The following is a 17,001-nucleotide window of genomic DNA, read 5'->3' as shown; positions in this document are numbered from 1 at the left end:
CACTAAGACCAGATGTCGTGGAAAATCCTGCATCATTAGGAAGCAATGGGGCGGGGAGGGAACCTGTGTGTGAGAATGTCAGTAGAATCTATTTAAAAACCAACCTAAACAGTGATTCATTATAAGAATTTAGAGATAATCTCAATGTGTAAATATTAACATAATAGATTGCACTTAATTTAGAAATACAGACATTTCTCAAGTCATGAGCATTCACTACAGATATTCAATGTTATGCACATTGAAATGGCCAGCTGCACTGCAGTATAATAGGTAATCACTAATGCATATTATGTCCCTTACGAGCCCCTGTGATTAAATCCAGTGGGATTTTATAATTTTATATATACTGTTTTGAGATAAAATATATATCTATAATGTTCATTTGTGAGATGAAGAATTAGTTAATTAGCTTCAAGAGTCTAAATTGCCCAAATCCACATAGTTAATAACAGTCAGGACCAGGAAATAAATCCGGGCCTTCACCCTCTTTCTAGATTATTGTGCTGCCCATTTCTCTCACAGTGCTCTGCCCCATGTTCAACCATAGTTGTGTTGGAAGGCCTGAGTTTCTGATCTCACCTTTCTCATTTGTTTTAGAAAATCAAAATAATAGAATATTAGCAGTGAAGAATGTAAAGGTCATCCTTTCTAAAGAAGTAGCCACTGATTAGGTGAGAGATTCTACTGTTTCAGCTTTTGTGGAATATAACCACATATTATCTTAATTTCTGTGGACATTCATAATCTGAACTAACCTACTTGCCAATGCAGTATGTTTTTAAGTTGGAGGCTATATGAATGGTAGTAGTTAAAGAAAATCAGAAGAACTGTGTGGTGCCCTGGTTTAAATGCTGCTTTAGAACTTCTTGTTGATTAAGCCTTCCATATCTTTGCAGAACATGGTAACAAGATTATTCAAACAAATATATTCCAAAGAGTTGTATATAAATCAAATGTGTGTGATATTTTTAATGTTTCTTTATAAAGCAAATAATCTTTTAATAAAGCCAATAATCATCCTAATTTTTCAGTTTGCGTTCCATAATTCTATATTTTAGGTTTGCCTAAAAGATATTCTTAAACATGAAGCTATTTCAGTGCTATTTATTTTTAAATCTATACAGTAACCTTGAAATAGACATGCCTTTTCCTGTGCATAACTGCAGCTGAACAGTCTTCACGGGTATAAGGTGAAACACTGATCCAGATGGATTTATTATTTCCTGGATGACTCACAAGGCCCTACAGAGAGGTCTTCTAGGTCATCTCTAGGTATGAATATTTGCCCCAGAAATTCAAGAGGCCATGTATGATAAAACTCTAAGGTGTTCCCTTTCTTCTGAATTGGCAGATACCTGGTGTTTAAGGGCATAATGCACACAGCACTGCCCAGAACTTTTTGATTTATTGATAGGAACGAAAGCACATTAAATTGTTTATACACTGATGACACTGGCATTTGCTCACTTGAGATCTGAAAGACCTAAAATGATTGTGATTTCTAAAGTGATTGGAACTCTTTCCCTGAATGAGTCTGTGCTTGACAAATTAGGACAGATGTGTATTAGCAGAGCTCTCTGACATCTCAATGCTTTTGAATATGAAGGTTACAGAGAAATAAACTATCACTTACAGTTTAATGTGGTTTTTTCCAAGTTATTTATTCCATAAATTAATAGCTGGAAATCACTTCTTAATTAAAGACAAAGGTACATGAGTGTAGTGGACCATAAACTTTAGTTGTGAAAATAAAATGTCAAATATTGATGATATAACATGGTTAGATACTATAGTATATTGATAGATGAACAAGAGTTCCAAATAATGTCAAATGTTAGATTTTAGTAAAAGTTATTTTAGTATGAAGATCTTTCATATACTTGAGACCTCGTCATCCCAACATCGAAATTAAATTATCATGTATTTAGTGTTGAGGTAAAAACCCTATCAGCCCTAAAAAATTACAAAGTTTTCCTTACAGTTACCAATTGTCATAACAGTGATGAATCTGATGGCAGTGAGCAGCAATAGCCCGAAGAAGTCTGGTACTTGGTTAAAACTTACTTGCCTACACTCTAGTTCTTGTAGACTTAACCTGATTTCTTCTGAGTTCTGGTTATGAGTCTTTGCTAATTTGCATGGCTGGCTTAATTAATAAATTAAATATTGGTTTAGGCTGTGTTTACCCAAGGTCAAAACAACCAACAGAACTGACTATTCAGTAAGGAAAAAAAGTAGCCAATTTCATGAAAAAAAATTGAAATTAGTTGTTTGTCAACATATAAACAAAACCAATTTGACTGACTGAATTTTTAGATTTTTCAGACAGTCGTTTTGACACTTGCAGAGTCCATTGTTTCCCAACATTTTTCAGTCTGAGACACACCTCTAAATTATCTGGGTCTTATCCCAGGTAAGAAGATGAACCACTCTCCCAAATATACATACCAATCCAGACATACGTTCATCCACATAGCTAACGATGATAGATTTACTGTACGTATTAATCAGCCTCCTTTTCCTGACCATCTTTTCCCTTCATTTCTTAAAACCCACAAAGGCAGTCCATGGAAATTCAAGACTTTGCCATGGTGCTTATTTTCCAAGTACCAATGTGTCTCGATGCCCTAGTTGGGAAACAGTGGTGTAGGCACAGCCTTATTCCAAGACTGAGTTATCAGTCCTTGAGTAATGATAAATACCCAAGAAAATAAAAATGTGTCTTTCTTATAGTATTCTGAGATGTGAAAATAAATATATAAGTAATAGTTTGAATCACACTTTGAAGACATATAAATTATGTTTTTAAAAACTGGCTTATGAAGAAAAAAATCCAACTATAACATTTGGCAAATAGTAGTAGACTCTTTCTGCCTTTAAGAATAAACAGATTCTTAAAGACAGCAATTTTAATACATAATTCAGAATAAAACTCCAAAATTTGTTCAGAAAATTGTTTGGAAACATTGAGGCATCAAAATCACTGCATTCGGGTCCAAACTCTTGAAGTCAACTAGGATTTAATTTGCACGGTTTCATTTGCCAAATGTCTGTAGATTGGTCCAACTCTTGTTATCATTTTGCCAAGTTTCCTTCTGCTGAAAATGTCTGTGCTCTGTTAGGCTTCTAAGCCAATGTCCGTGGCCAAGTCTGGACCTCAAGCAGCCCTTGGAAGCATGTGAGCAGGTCAAGACAGGTGCTCCCATTCATTTGATCGCTCCCCAAGCGTATTCTCTCTTCAGCCCAGTATCTCTCCAGTACACTTAGGCATCTGTCTGAAGCCTGCACACATGGTCATTTGTTATCATTTTCTAACCATATTTTCCCTGGGATTTAGGAATGACAGTCTCCGGGAGAGAGGACAGTGCATGCCTTTTTTTTTCCCCTAACCTTATAAATGTTAGTTTTGAATAGTCACTTAAAATAGGTTCTCACTTCAATCTCTCTTTTTTCTTTCTAAATAAAGCCTGAGAATTTGCTTTTAGCTAGCAAATCCAAGGGAGCAGCTGTGAAACTGGCAGACTTTGGCTTAGCCATAGAAGTTCAAGGAGACCAGCAGGCATGGTTTGGTGAGTAGGACCTCTCTACCTCATGTTGCTTGTACTATTCTGGCTCCAGTCACATCCCACTTCCTAACCAAAATAGAATGGAAATGTTCATTCTGACAACTTGACTAATTTTAAGATATTGGACCTTTATATGTACCTGATTTTACTGACATTAAAGGATATATAATCTAAAAATAACTTAAGGGAATAGAAGAGCAATAACACATAGACTTTTTTCTTAAAGGATGGATGAAAAAAATGGATTCTGTTCTAAGAATTAATAGGAGGATTGCAGTAGTCAAAGAGTATTTGAGAGAACATTGATTGTTCACATACAGCCTCACTTGATGCTAAAAACACCTATGTAAATAGTAGGTACTCAGGAAATACTTGCAGAATATTTTACATATTTTGTGATTAGCAAATTTAAGTTTTAAAAATATTATAAAGTATATATAGATAGAGATTTATATAATATATGATATTATATATCTGTATATGTGTGTGTGTTTCGTCTCATCTTCTATTTCTCCAAAGTGCCAGTTTCCTCTATACAATTTTGATAATTTCAAAACTTCTATGTGATGAAATTTCCATTTCCTTGCAATTAAGGAAGAGATTAACTCTAAACAAATTTAAATTATAGTATTTCTAACTAGGCATATGGATTGTTTTGATATTCAGCCAAAATAAATGATTTCAGCCACTGATTTTATGCTTCTCTTTCTGCCATTTCCCAGTGTTAACCCATTTTTCACATAGTGTCCTAAAATATAACCTCTGAGAGCCTCAGTCTTACTTCTTTTCTGACTTTCAATGTATGGAGATTAAATTTTTTAAATGCCCTTCACTTTGAATTGCTCTTCCTCTAAGCAACAACAACAAATACAAAGAGAGCTCAATAAGTGCTTTACTTCTTTTGTTTTCTGTGCAAATACTTCTCTGTATCCCTAAACATACACATGTACTAAAATGTACACAGAGCTCCCAGGATTCACCATGTCTCTCTGATCTACCCCAGCTAGTTAATGGGAGTGGCTGGTGAGGCACCCTTGCCTGTCTTCTCTGAAGGCAGCCTAATTCAGGACCTCATTTTCTGCTGCCTGTCCTGTTTCAGTAGTACCTGACCATTATCCTTGTCTGTGATACTTCTCAGCTTTAATACTGCCTTTTACATTAAGGCTCGCCTTACCTACCAGGTGAGTTTAATACCTCCAAATTTGGCATTTGGTGTGTCATATTTTGACATATAAATAAAGCTTGTACCTTTTAGCTGCAAACTGAAAGAAGGTAGGACCTAGAATTAGTTCTGTAAATGTGAGATTCAGAAACATCTTTTTATCATAGGAAAGAGTATGGTTGACACAGATAAAGAATATACAATAACAGGAGTTAGGGTCCAACAGGAAGTAGTGGGCTATCACAGAAATGGGCAGAGCAGATCACTGGAGATACATAAATTAAGAGATCCTGCCCCTTGAGATGCTCATATTTCTATATCAATAAGTATTTAGCATGCAATGTCAGGGCACCTGTATCAGAAGAATGCATGAGGTGCTCTGGAGCACAAGAGAAGAATTATGAAATTCTGCCTCTGGGGAAAGTTTCAGTGATTGGGGTAAGGCTTCTGCCTTCCTAGTGGCTGAATGGGAGTTTTATTCACTGGTATGCAAGGAGATAAAGGCATTCCAGACAGACAGATCCGCACTTGCAAAATCTCAGAGGCATAAAACAATTTTTTTCTATTTCAGGAATAACAATAAGTTTGTCATAGCTAAAGTATAAAGTATACTGAGATGAGTGGTAGTTGATGAATTAGGAAAGGATTTTATGTCCTTTTGAAGGATTTGGCATTTATCTTAGAAGTTTCAGGGATCTGGTGAAAATTTTTAAGTAGAGAAGGACCTAATTGGGTTTATGTTAAGTAATGTTGATTTTGGTAGCAATGTGGAGGATGGCTTTAAGGATAGCCTGAAGGCAAAGAACCAGTTAGGCTAATGCAGTAGTTCAAATTATGCATGAAGACAGCTTGAACTAAGGAGTATATAGGAGAAAGCAAGTTACAGGTAACATGCAGAAAGGACAGGAACCCTGAACTCTAAAGGGAATCTATTTAGAAGAAATCAAAGTCCTGGAAATTGGGTTCAAAGACAGGACTCTAGTCCTTTCTAGAGCAAAGCAGGACCCTTCTTCATGAGATACCAAAAGAGGGACTTAGGCTCAGGGATGTAATTGTCAGAACTGTGTACAAGATGATGATTGGATATCAGGAATAAGCCAGAAGCCTTATTACCAGAACCAAGGCTCCAATTTAACATCGACAACTTGGATGATGCTTACATAAGTATTGGAGTTGAGCTGAAATCTCTCTTGCTTGGGACTCTATGTTTTATCTCTTCTGCTAGATCAAAAGCTGTTTGAAGGACTGTATGTAGTGAAAAGTTTCTGCTTTTTGAATGAAAATACTTCAGCTGATATCCTGGCTCTGATTCTTAATAGCTACATGCCATTGGGCAAGTCACTTTAACTCTGTGAGGTCAGTGTCCTCTTTGTAGATGAAGATAATAAACACTCCTTTATGGGGCTGTTATGAGACTAAGTGAAGTAGAGCATTGGAAAATGCCTGGGCTATGAAAGCTGTCAGTAAGTTTTCAAAACTATCTTGGAATGAAACACGTGTCACAGTACTTGGCCTACACAGTGAAAGTTGTTGAGTGAATGACTAAATATCAGACTAGTGAAAGCAATAACATCCATATAAAAGTATACAAATTTTCAAATTGTGATAATTCATTTTTCATAGCAAGCTGGTCCTAGAGAAACAACAACAGATGGGGAGTAAAATTCCCATTTTCTCTTTAGTATGGTGATATCAGTTAAGTTCTTGCTAAGGTAGCTATTAGGGTAATGACTTTTAAGAGGTGCATTATAAGTTCTAAGGAAATTCAGCATTTCAAAAGTATAGAAACACATAGTTTTTAAGCTTAAGAGAATACTTGTTTCTTTTTTATTTTTTTCTTTAGTTTTTTTTTTTTTTTTTTTTTTTTTGTGGTACGCGGGCCTCTCACTGTTGTGGCCTCTCCCGTTGCGGAGCACAGGCTCCGGACGCGCAGACTCAGCGGCCATGGCTCACGGGCTCAGCCGCTCCGCGGCAGGTGGGATCTTCCCGGACCGGGGCACAAACCCGCGTCCCCTGCATCGGCAGGCGGACTCTCAACCACTGCGCCACCAGGGAAGCCCTTCTTTAGCTTTTTTTAAGCTTTTTTTTAAAAAGAATAGTTTATTCTACAAGTTCAAGTGAATCCTCATGGTTACCTAAGTGAAGAAAAACTGGGCATATGAAGTACTACATTTCTTTTGGGGGTATTGTGTGATATATTTTAGGTTTTAGGAATAAAGGCATATTTTAATATGGACGACTTGTTTTGATATTTATTCAGTATCATCTGCCATAGTCTCATGTGTTTGATTAATTTTATCTTTTAAAATATAAGTATTGAGTGGGGAACCTTTTTATTTTAAGAAGAAAAGAGCAGAACTCTTTCTTCATTATGTATAATGCCAGAGTTTCAGGCTTTTACATAATTTTATTTCAATAAATGTGAGAGGTCTATTACAAATAAGAAAAATAAAACTATACAAGCCATTATAGAAGCTGTCTATTGTGTTTGATTATTTTTTTCTCAGTTTCTAGTTCCAGTGTTTGTTTTTCCCATGTTACTTCTTCTGTCTTTCTAGCCCTGATCTATTTGAATACTAGCCAAAAAGGCTAGAAGTAACACCCTATAACCTACTTGTTAGGAAGGCTAGAAATTTACCAAAGAGAACAGCCTGTTTCTCCTGTGGGACTGGGAATGCTCTTTTCAATACACTTCTGTTTTTTTGTTGCTGCTACGAAAAAAGGATAACTTCCATGATCTTACTTCATGGAAGAATTATTTTGCTTGGTTGCTATTATGTCTCTTTTTTTTTAAGTTAAGGTATTTTTTTAATGGCAGTATGTTGCAATGGGTACATTTCCAACGGTAAGTAATTCTGCTTTCTCTTTGTTTGGTCTGTTCTGATATTCCTTCTGGTTTTTCACAGTGAGAAACGTATGCTGTCTGTAAAGAAGGCAAGCTCTCATTAAATCTCCTGTTGATAGCATATATCATCATAAACTAGATTCTTAGGAGTTTAATCTGCTGCTGAAGAACACCTAATTTATCTTACCCTCAGTATTTCTGTATTCATGAGAACACATTGTAGCTTAAGTGCACTGTTTTAATGTTCATGCATTTAGATGTAGGCTTCACTATTCTTAGGAGTGAGGACCCCACTGACTGCTCAAATAATAGTTGTACTCTTAGCATTTGTAGTCTCCAGAAGAGGCTTGTAATAATTTACACTTAAGATTGTTGTTGCATTTCTTACATAGTGATTTATTTCCCTATCTTTTCTACCTAGATGCAATATCATTAACATTTCCTGCTCCAGGCCAGGTATTCTACTGAGTTATTTAAGACATATATTAAAGTTTACCAACTCTAGATAGGAGGGTACAGATTGCATATCAAAGGGTAGTCAAAATTCAGAGTAAGAAAGAACCACTGAGAACTGTAGTTAGCTAAAGAGATCTCTAACATGGAAATAATTTAGAGCCACCTTCTGTTAGAGTAAAGGTAGAAAAAAAAATTGAAGGTCCAAGGAACAGAAAAAGTATCATCAAGGGTGAGCATGAGAAGTTTATCTTCAAGAGACCTTAAAGAGATTTTTAGGCTAAGTGCTCAGAGGTAGAAAGAAGTCATGTTGGGTGAATGAAGGGGAGAACCAGATGGGAAAGGAACTTAAAGTGCCAGCTGGGACCTCAGTCTTTAATCTGGTCTTTGGCATTGGTGTCCCATTGGGTTCCCTGTGTGTCTTAGTTTGGGAGGAGTCAGAGAGGGATGGTTGGAATGAGAGAGCAGTTATATGGCAGTGAGAAGCACTGGGTAGCTCTTGAAAACTATTGTGCCTACCCTACCTTAGAAGAGCGGATTCCATGTCTCTCCTTCAGGGACTCCTTGAACTTCACTCAGGGGAACCACCACTGTTGCTCAGTAGTTCTTTCTACTTCACAACTACTGAGCAAATGTTTCTATCAAATAAAGTTTGAGGTAGAGATGGATCCACTGTGGTCCATGAAGAGCTTAAACTACAACCTACAGGTCTTTTCTTGAAGTCCCTTCTCATTGTCTACCCCACCCTCCTCTAAACCGAACAAGGAAAGGGAAAGTAATGAAAATGGGGGAAAAAGTTATATCCAAAATCCTTTGCCTCATTTTCTAATGTAATTTTGTTCAAAGAAGTAACTGGCTGTTATACATATGCTTTTTTTTAAATACAAATTTGTCATGGAGATGGGGGAAAAGCTCCTATCTTGGACACTTTGCATCACAGTAAATAGATAAGGTGATTCACCAGAGATTTGTAGTGAGAGGAATTCCCAATTACCTATCATTTTAAAGAACAGTTTTGAGTTTTCGTGTGCCTTTAAAGAAAACTTCCAAATAGGAATAGTTATTTTTGGTATTTTTTACCAAATAAGAAATATTTTACTCTAAATTCTAGCTATAAATTGTCATTTAAGTGTACCTTATTGGACATACTGATTTATACGATAGGAAACTTTCTTTGGCCATCTAGTTTCTCATACCGCATCCCTTAAGTTAAGTCTAGCTGATACTTGTTCAACAGTGATTCATCTGAATATTCCTGAGTCTTCTCTTTAGTTGCCAGTTATAAGCACACACTGATTATTTATTAGTACAGAGTGAGCTCTTTGATGTATTTTGGACTCATTCCTTCTCCTAAAGAGTTCTTCAGTTACTCTCAGTGCCATCCCCCACCCTGTACAGACCACCTCACTTCCAAAAATATTTACTGAAAATTTGCTTTAAGTTTGTTCCCCGGATCCATGTTTTGGGTCCTTCTCTTTTATAGGTGAATACCTCTCATAATAAAGTTATGTAGGTACCATGAGAAGTATCATCTTTGGCAAGGTTGTAACCCTATCTTCAATTTTCTCCTAATTTCTTTCCAGGTGTAGGGGAGGATGTTCTGATTCTTTTCACAGGTTTAGTTTTAACTCACACATAAACAAGAATCAGAACTGCTGACCAAATGGCCCGAAGTACACACACTGTGCAGCACAATAGATTGGCTTTCATATCTGCAGAAAGATGTGTTTTTTCTAATAAGCTACAAAGCAGGGTAGGTTAATGTTGATACTGCTATGGAGAGAAACTCGTCCAACATTATTTCAGTTCCCTGAGAGCCTTGTTTTATCTTGACAAACAGATCAACAGATAAAGAAGCCCAAAGAAGTTTCTTCCTTAGTTTGCCATTTCATATTGATTTTGTCAAGTTGGTTTTAACTCATTAATATCTGTTTTCCCTAGGTTTTGCTGGCACACCTGGATATCTTTCTCCAGAAGTTTTACGCAAAGATCCTTATGGAAAGCCAGTGGATATGTGGGCGTGTGGTAAGGAATCATTTTCATGCCGATTTTGCAGTACACCAGTATTGTTATAATTAAAAATAGTTATCTGTTAAATTTGAAGTTGATGCTCTCTAGCAATCAGTTTAGAGTTATCATTCTCCAACTTTAGTCTACAACACAGTCACGTGGAGAGCCGGTTAAAATCAGATTGCTGTTTCTGATTAAGGAGGTCTGGAGCGGGAGCATTTGCATTTTAACAAGTTCCCAGGTGATGTTAAAGCTCATGGTCTGGGAGGCACTTTGAGATCAGGGCCATAGAGAATCCCCCTCAGAGGTCGTGGGGTTTATACTCCCATCCTGTCACCTCCACCAGGAAGCCCTTAGCACAGATGTCATGTCTGTACCACAAGATGCTCAACAGGGATTAAGAGGGAAAGAGTGGATCTTGGAATGTAATTGTTCCCTGGGGACTGAGCTCCGAGTTAGGCCTTTAACAACAGCTCTAATCAAAAAGTAGCCTATGCACACTCAAAGGTATAGAATGGGGAGGATTTCCACCACATTTTTTACAACAGAATTTCTGCATGTCAACATATACTTCAAATAGGTGAGAGACTGAAGTAAAAGGGATACTTCAGGGTGTTCTGAAAATTCTTCTGCTGGAGTTATTGGCAGGAGCTAACCCTCTAGGTTCCTGACATTACATCATTAGCACAACAACTTGGTGCTTGATCTCAAACTGTGTGCATCTTGGTCTCTTAGAGTTACTTCCATGCCTAGGAAGGCAGATGTGAGAAGAGCACAATGTTTGGAGTCACAATGCCTGGGTTCAAGTCTTTGCTTTGCACCTGCTAACCCCATCTCCTTAATATCTCTGAGTTGGCTTCTTTACCTATAAAACAGAAATATTTTACCCTCATAGAATTATATGAGGGTCAAATAGGGTGTGCATTAAATGAAGACGTTTTAGAGTTTGTAAAGCAATTTAAAATGGAAACAGATATTATTATTCTAAAAAGTTGGAATTGTAGCCTAATTAAAGGGTAGGGTCTTAGGTGTGCCCCAAGCTCTGTCTTCCTCCTGCCTCCCTGAGAATATTTCCTAAGCAGGAAAGGATTTCTAAAATCCTTTAGGTTAGAGCATTGCCACAAAATGTTATTGTTCAGATGTAAAGATTAATGGCAGATAACTCAAATATTTCCCTTGCAATAAATCAGCCCCAATACAGATCCGTTTCTGCTGATGAATTTTCAGAGGAGCGGAGTACCCTGAGAGACAGGCAGATGCAGATAGGTCTTATGGAGGATGTGTTAGGGGGTGGGGGGTTGGGTGCAGCTAGAGTGCTGCCCTTGGACCAGGCACTGGAGACAGGCTGTGGTGTAGATGGGTCAGAACCAGGGCAAGTCTCAGTACCCTAGCTTCCACTTATAAAAACGGAGACAATAGTAGCACTTGCCTTCTAGAACTTCCGAGAGGATTTTTTAAAATAAATAAGTGTGAGGTATTATTACTATTAGTATTAGAAAATGTTTCTTTATAAATGAAGTTTCTAGATAACTGATCTGTAGCCTTATAAGAGAGGGACTGAACACATTTAAATAGATGATTCAGCATTGTAGTTCTGATCATCAGCTGAATATTATGATGCCCTCATCTGAATACTAAATTCTCTCTCTGCTTTCCTTGTTCACTTTTAAATTTTTTTCTTGCACGCCTTTTACGTTGCAGAAGATATTATTATGGACCACCTTCACAGCTCCTAAATCATATCTCATTCATTTAAATAACTTAAATAAATCATTTATTTGGTTCTTGCATTTGAAAACACTTTTTACAATGTATCAATGTTACTGACCTTGAAGAATATCAGATCATTTAAAAAGAAAACAAAAAAAACCCTGATATTTTGTACTATAAATTCTTTCCTGGTTGTGGAGCAGAATCAGTGCTGAAGCTTACATACATACATAGAACTACCCAGCCCCTACATGGGCCCTCTGCATTAGTGGCTCTGAGCTCAGTGTGGGCAGCTGCATTTTTAACAAATATGACATATCATCAGGGTTTAGACTCACTAAACACACTGTGCTCAATTTTAATATTACTTTGGTAAATTTGGGTACACTTGTTTTTGGATTTTCTGTGTGATTGCATTTCCACAATACAGTTTGTATAGCTAACCTTTTAAAATAATGGCATATCTTGTCATAATGGAATTTCACTTCTGTGAAATGTGAGGTAACTTCTAGGGTTGAAGCTCTAACTTACTTGGCTGGAAGAGGGAAAAAAGATAGATGAAGAGTTGTTTCCCCCCTTGTTGTCTGAGCTATATCACATTCTTGAAAAATGTAAATAAATATTAGATAGATACTGCATGTATGCATACAAACATAAGTGCTCCCGTGTGTGTGTACACACACACACACACACACACACACCTCATGAATTCCTCTAGAAACTTAGAGCCACAATGCATCTCACAGATTTCAACCCGTTTGCCATAAGCAGAGCCACCTTCCATTTTCCTCAATCCTATCCTTACCTTTCCTTTTTTTTTTAAACATCTTTATTAGAGTATAATTGTTTTACTATGTTGTGTTAGTTTCTGCTGTATAACAAAGTGAATCAGCTATACGTAGACATATATCCCCATGTCCCCTCCCTCTTGCATCTCCCACCCACCCTCCCTATCCCACCCCTCTAGGTGGTCAAAAAGCACCGAGCTGATCTTCCTGTGCCATGTGGCTGCTTCCCACTAGCTATCTATTTTGCATTTGGTAGTGTATATGTCCATGCCGCTCTCTCACTTCATCACAGCTTACCCTTCCCCCTCCCCATGTTCTCAAGTCCATTCTCTATGTCTGCATCTTTATTCCTGTTCTGTCCATAGGTTCATCAGAACCATGTTTTGTTTATGTTTTTTTTTTAGATTCCATATATATGTGTTAGCAGACGGTATTTGTTTTTCTCTTTCTGACCTACTTCAGTCTGTATGACAGACTCTAGGTCCATCCACCTCACTACAAATAACTCAATTTTGTTTCTTTTTATGACTAATATTCCATTGTATATATGTGCCACATCTTCTTTATCCATTCATCTGTCGAAGGACACTTAGGTTGCCTCCATGTCCTGGCTATTGTAAATAGTGTTGCAATGAACATTGGGGTGAATGTGTCTTTTTGAATTATGTTTTTCTCCAGGTATATGCACAGTGATGGGATTGCTGGGTCATATGGTAGTTCTGTTTTTAGTTTTTTAAGGAACCTCCATACTGTTCTCCATCATGGCTGTATCAATTTATATTCCCACCAACAGTGCAAGAGGGTTCCCTTTTCTCCACACCCTCTCCAGCATTTACTGTTTGTAGACTTTTTGATGATGGCCATTCTGACCGGTGTGAAGTGATATCTCGTTGTAGTTTTGATTTGCATTTCTTTAATGATTAGTGATGTTGAGCATCCTTTCATGTGTTTGTTGGCAATCTGTATATCTTCTTTGGAGAAATGTCTATTTAGGCCTTCTGCACATTTTTGGATTGTGTTGTTTGTTTTTTTGATATTGAGCTGCATGAGCTTCTTGTATTTTTGGAGGTTAATCATTTGTCTGTTGCTTTGTTTGCAAATATTTTCTCCCATTGTAAGGGTTGTCTTTTCATCTTGTTTATGGTTTCCTTTGCTATGCAGAAGATTTTAAGTTTCCTTAGATCCCATTTGTTTATTTTTGTTTTTATTTCCATTTCTCTAGGAGGTGAGTCAAAAAGGATCTTGCTGTGATTTATGTCATACAGTGTTCTGCCTATGTTTTCCTGTAAGAGTTTTATAGTGTCTGGCCTTACATTTAGGTCTTTTATCCATTTTGAGTTTATTTTTGTGTATGGTGTTAGGAAGTGTTCTAATTTCATTCTTTTACATGTAGCTGTCCAGTTTTCCCAGCATCACTTATTGAAGAGGCTGTCCTCTTCATTGTATATTCTTGCCTCCTTTATCAAAGATACGGTAACCATATGTGCATGGGTTTATCTCTGGGATTTCTATCCTGTTCCATTGATCTGTATTTCTGTTTTTCTGCCAGTACCATACTGTCTTGATTACTGTAGCTTTGTAGTATAGTGTGAAGTCAGGGAACCTGATTCCTTCAGCTCCGTTTTTCTTTCTCAAGATTGCTTTGGCTATTCAGTGTCTTTTGTGTTTCCATACAAATTGTGAAATTTTTCATTCTATCTCTGTGAAAAATGCCAGTGGTAGTTTGATAGGGATTGCATTGAATCTGTAGATTGCTTTGGGTAGTATAGTCATTTTCACAATGTTGATTCTTCCAATGCAAGAACAACATGGTATATCTCTCCATCTGTTTGTATCATCTTTAATTTCTCCCATCAGTGTCTTATAGTTTTCTGCATACAGGTCTTTTTTCTCCTTACATAGGTTTATTCCTAGGTATTTTATTCTTTTTGTTGCAGTGATAAATGGGAGTCTTTCCTTAATTTCTCTTTCAGATTTTTCATCATTAGTGTATAGGAATGCAAGAGATTTCTGTGCATTAATTTTGTATTCTGCTACTTTACCAAATTCATTGATTAGCTCTAGTAGTTTTCTGGTGGCATCTTTAGGATTCTCTATGTATAATATCATGTCATCTGCAAGCAGTGACAGCTTTTCTTCTTCTATTCTGATTTGGATTCATTTTATTTCTTTTTCTTCTCTGATTGCTGTGGCTAAAACTTCCAAAACTATGTTGAATAATAGTGGTGAGAGTGGGCATTCTCGTCTTCTTCCTGATTTTAGAGGAAATGGTTTCAGTTTTTCGCCATTGAGAAAGATGTTGGCTGTGGGTTTGTCATATATGACCTTTATTATGTTGAGGAAAGTTCCCACTATGCCTACTTTCTGGAGAGTTTTTATCATAATTGGGTGTTAAATTTTGTCAAAAGCTTTTTCTGCATCTATTGAGATTATCATATGGTCTTTATCCTTCAATTTGTTAATATGGTGTATCACATTGATAGATTTGCGTATATTGAAGAATCCTTGCATGCCTGGAATAAACCCCACTTGATCATGGTGTATGATCCTTTTAATGTGCTGTTGGATTCTGTTTGATAGTATTTTGTTGAGGATTTTTGCATCTATGTTCATCAGTGATATTGGCCTGTAGTTTTCTTTCTTTGTGACATCTTTGTCTGCTTTTGGTATCAGGGTGATGGTGGCCTTGTAGAATGAGTTGGGGAGTGTTCCTTCTCCTGCTATATTTTGGAAGAGTTTGAAAAGGATAGGTGTTACCTCTTCTCTGAATGTTTGATAGAGTTCGTCTGTGAAGCCATCTGGTCCTGTGCTTTTCTTTGTTGGAAGATTTTTAATCACAGTCTCAATTTCAGTGCTTGTGATTGGTCTGTTTATATTTTCTCTTTCTTCCTGGTTCATTCTTGGATATTTTTGCTTTTCTAAGAAATTGTACATTTCTTCCAGGTTGTCCATTTAATTGACCTATAGTTGCTTATAGTAATCTCTCATGATCTTTTGTATTTCTGCAGTGTCAGTTGTTACTTCTCCTTTTTCACTTCTAATTCTATCAATTTGAGTCTTCTCCCTTTTTTTCTTAATGAGTCTGGCTAATGGTTTATCAATTTTGTTTATCTTCTCAAAGAAGGAGCTTTTAGTTTTGTTGATCATTGTTATTGTTTCCTTCATTTCTTTCTCCTTTATTTCTGATCTGATCTTTATCATTTCTTTCCTTCTGCTAACTTTGGGGTTTTTTTGTTCTTCTTTCCCTAATTGCTTTAGGTGCAAGTTTGGGTTGTTTATTGGAGGTGTTTCTTGTTTCTTGAGGTAGGATTATATTGCTATAAACTTCCCTCTTAGAACTGCTTTTGCTGCATCCCATAGGTTTTGGGTCATTCTCATTTGTTTCTAGGTATTTTTTGATTTCTTACCTCTTCTTTTTACTTTTTTTTTTTTTTTTACAGGCAGCCACATCCCTTTGTGACGAGCCATGCCCCATTTAAAGCATATATTTGCCACCAGCTCGCATTTTCTTTAGAGATAGTAGCATCTTTTAATTGCATGCCTAGAATGCCTTGGGATCATGCAGCTAACCACAGCAATGTTTTAGATATTCTAATATTACATATTTGGGGCAAATAACCCCCCACTGCCCACTGTCAGGAACATCATAATGGATTCTTCTGCTTTTTGTTACATTTCTGAATCTCTGCTCTGGGTTTAGAATATTGTTTTACCATTTTATTATATGTCTTGATAGTTAAATTAAATTCACTTTACTTGTAAGATGGTGCACCTTTCCTCATCCCCATCCCCATAATAACCACCAAAGTAACGTACGCATCATTTTACTGCTTTTAGGTAATGGCATATCTTGAGAGCAGCTCTTTTTCAACCATCCATCAGCACTAGCTCTTGCCAATTGACTAACTACTTCCTTTCAAGGCTAGACATTGGGTAGTGTGGTAAGAAATTACATAACCCAGATAACAAAAGAAATGCAGAATAAACCATTTAGCAAAATGGCAGGTAATCTTCTATGTGAATTAAACTATGAGCACTCACTAAGGCTGTCTTTGGGCAGTAGACACAGAACAGAGTGAAGCACAGCACTGGTATAATGGCTCAAAGAAGTCTGTGCATTATTTTTATTAGATACATGCAGTAGTCTGTACACAGGGAATTTCCAATACTCACCACCATTACCTTGCTTTTGTGATCTCACACGGAATATAATCTGACCTGTACCTGGGCTTTGAAAGCTACTAGTCCATTACTGGAAAGTAAATGATAGACATTAGTGAAGCAAGAACATAACCTTGTGTTCTGCCATTAACCACAGTAAATTGATTTTGATAGTTTTCTTGCATATATAGCTAGTTTCATAATTCCCTAATGGGATGAGCAAATGTTTATAGATGTCACTGAATCACTGGTTTTTAACCGAACTTCCTTCTACATCTTGGCTTTAAAAAATAATAAATGTGA

General features: G+C 36.8%; 1 protein-coding gene across 7 annotated transcripts in view; it reads left to right on the top strand.

Moving 5' to 3' along the window:
* CAMK2D (calcium/calmodulin dependent protein kinase II delta) overlaps positions 1–17,001 on the top strand; it is a 292,607-nt gene that overhangs the window by 211,220 nt on the left and 64,386 nt on the right. For all 7 annotated transcript variants that reach the window (XM_060105286.1, XM_060105268.1, XM_060105279.1 and 4 more), the window contains exons 7-8: positions 3,470–3,572; positions 9,971–10,054. In XM_060105286.1, the coding sequence (XP_059961269.1) occupies positions 3,470–3,572; positions 9,971–10,054 (187 nt within the window). The remainder of the gene's footprint in view (positions 1–3,469; positions 3,573–9,970; positions 10,055–17,001) is intronic.

This window comes from Mesoplodon densirostris, chromosome 1 (genome assembly GCF_025265405.1).
Source record: "Mesoplodon densirostris isolate mMesDen1 chromosome 1, mMesDen1 primary haplotype, whole genome shotgun sequence".
Taxonomy (NCBI): domain Eukaryota; kingdom Metazoa; phylum Chordata; class Mammalia; order Artiodactyla; family Ziphiidae; genus Mesoplodon; species Mesoplodon densirostris.
This window is presented reverse-complemented; position numbering and strand designations above follow the sequence as displayed.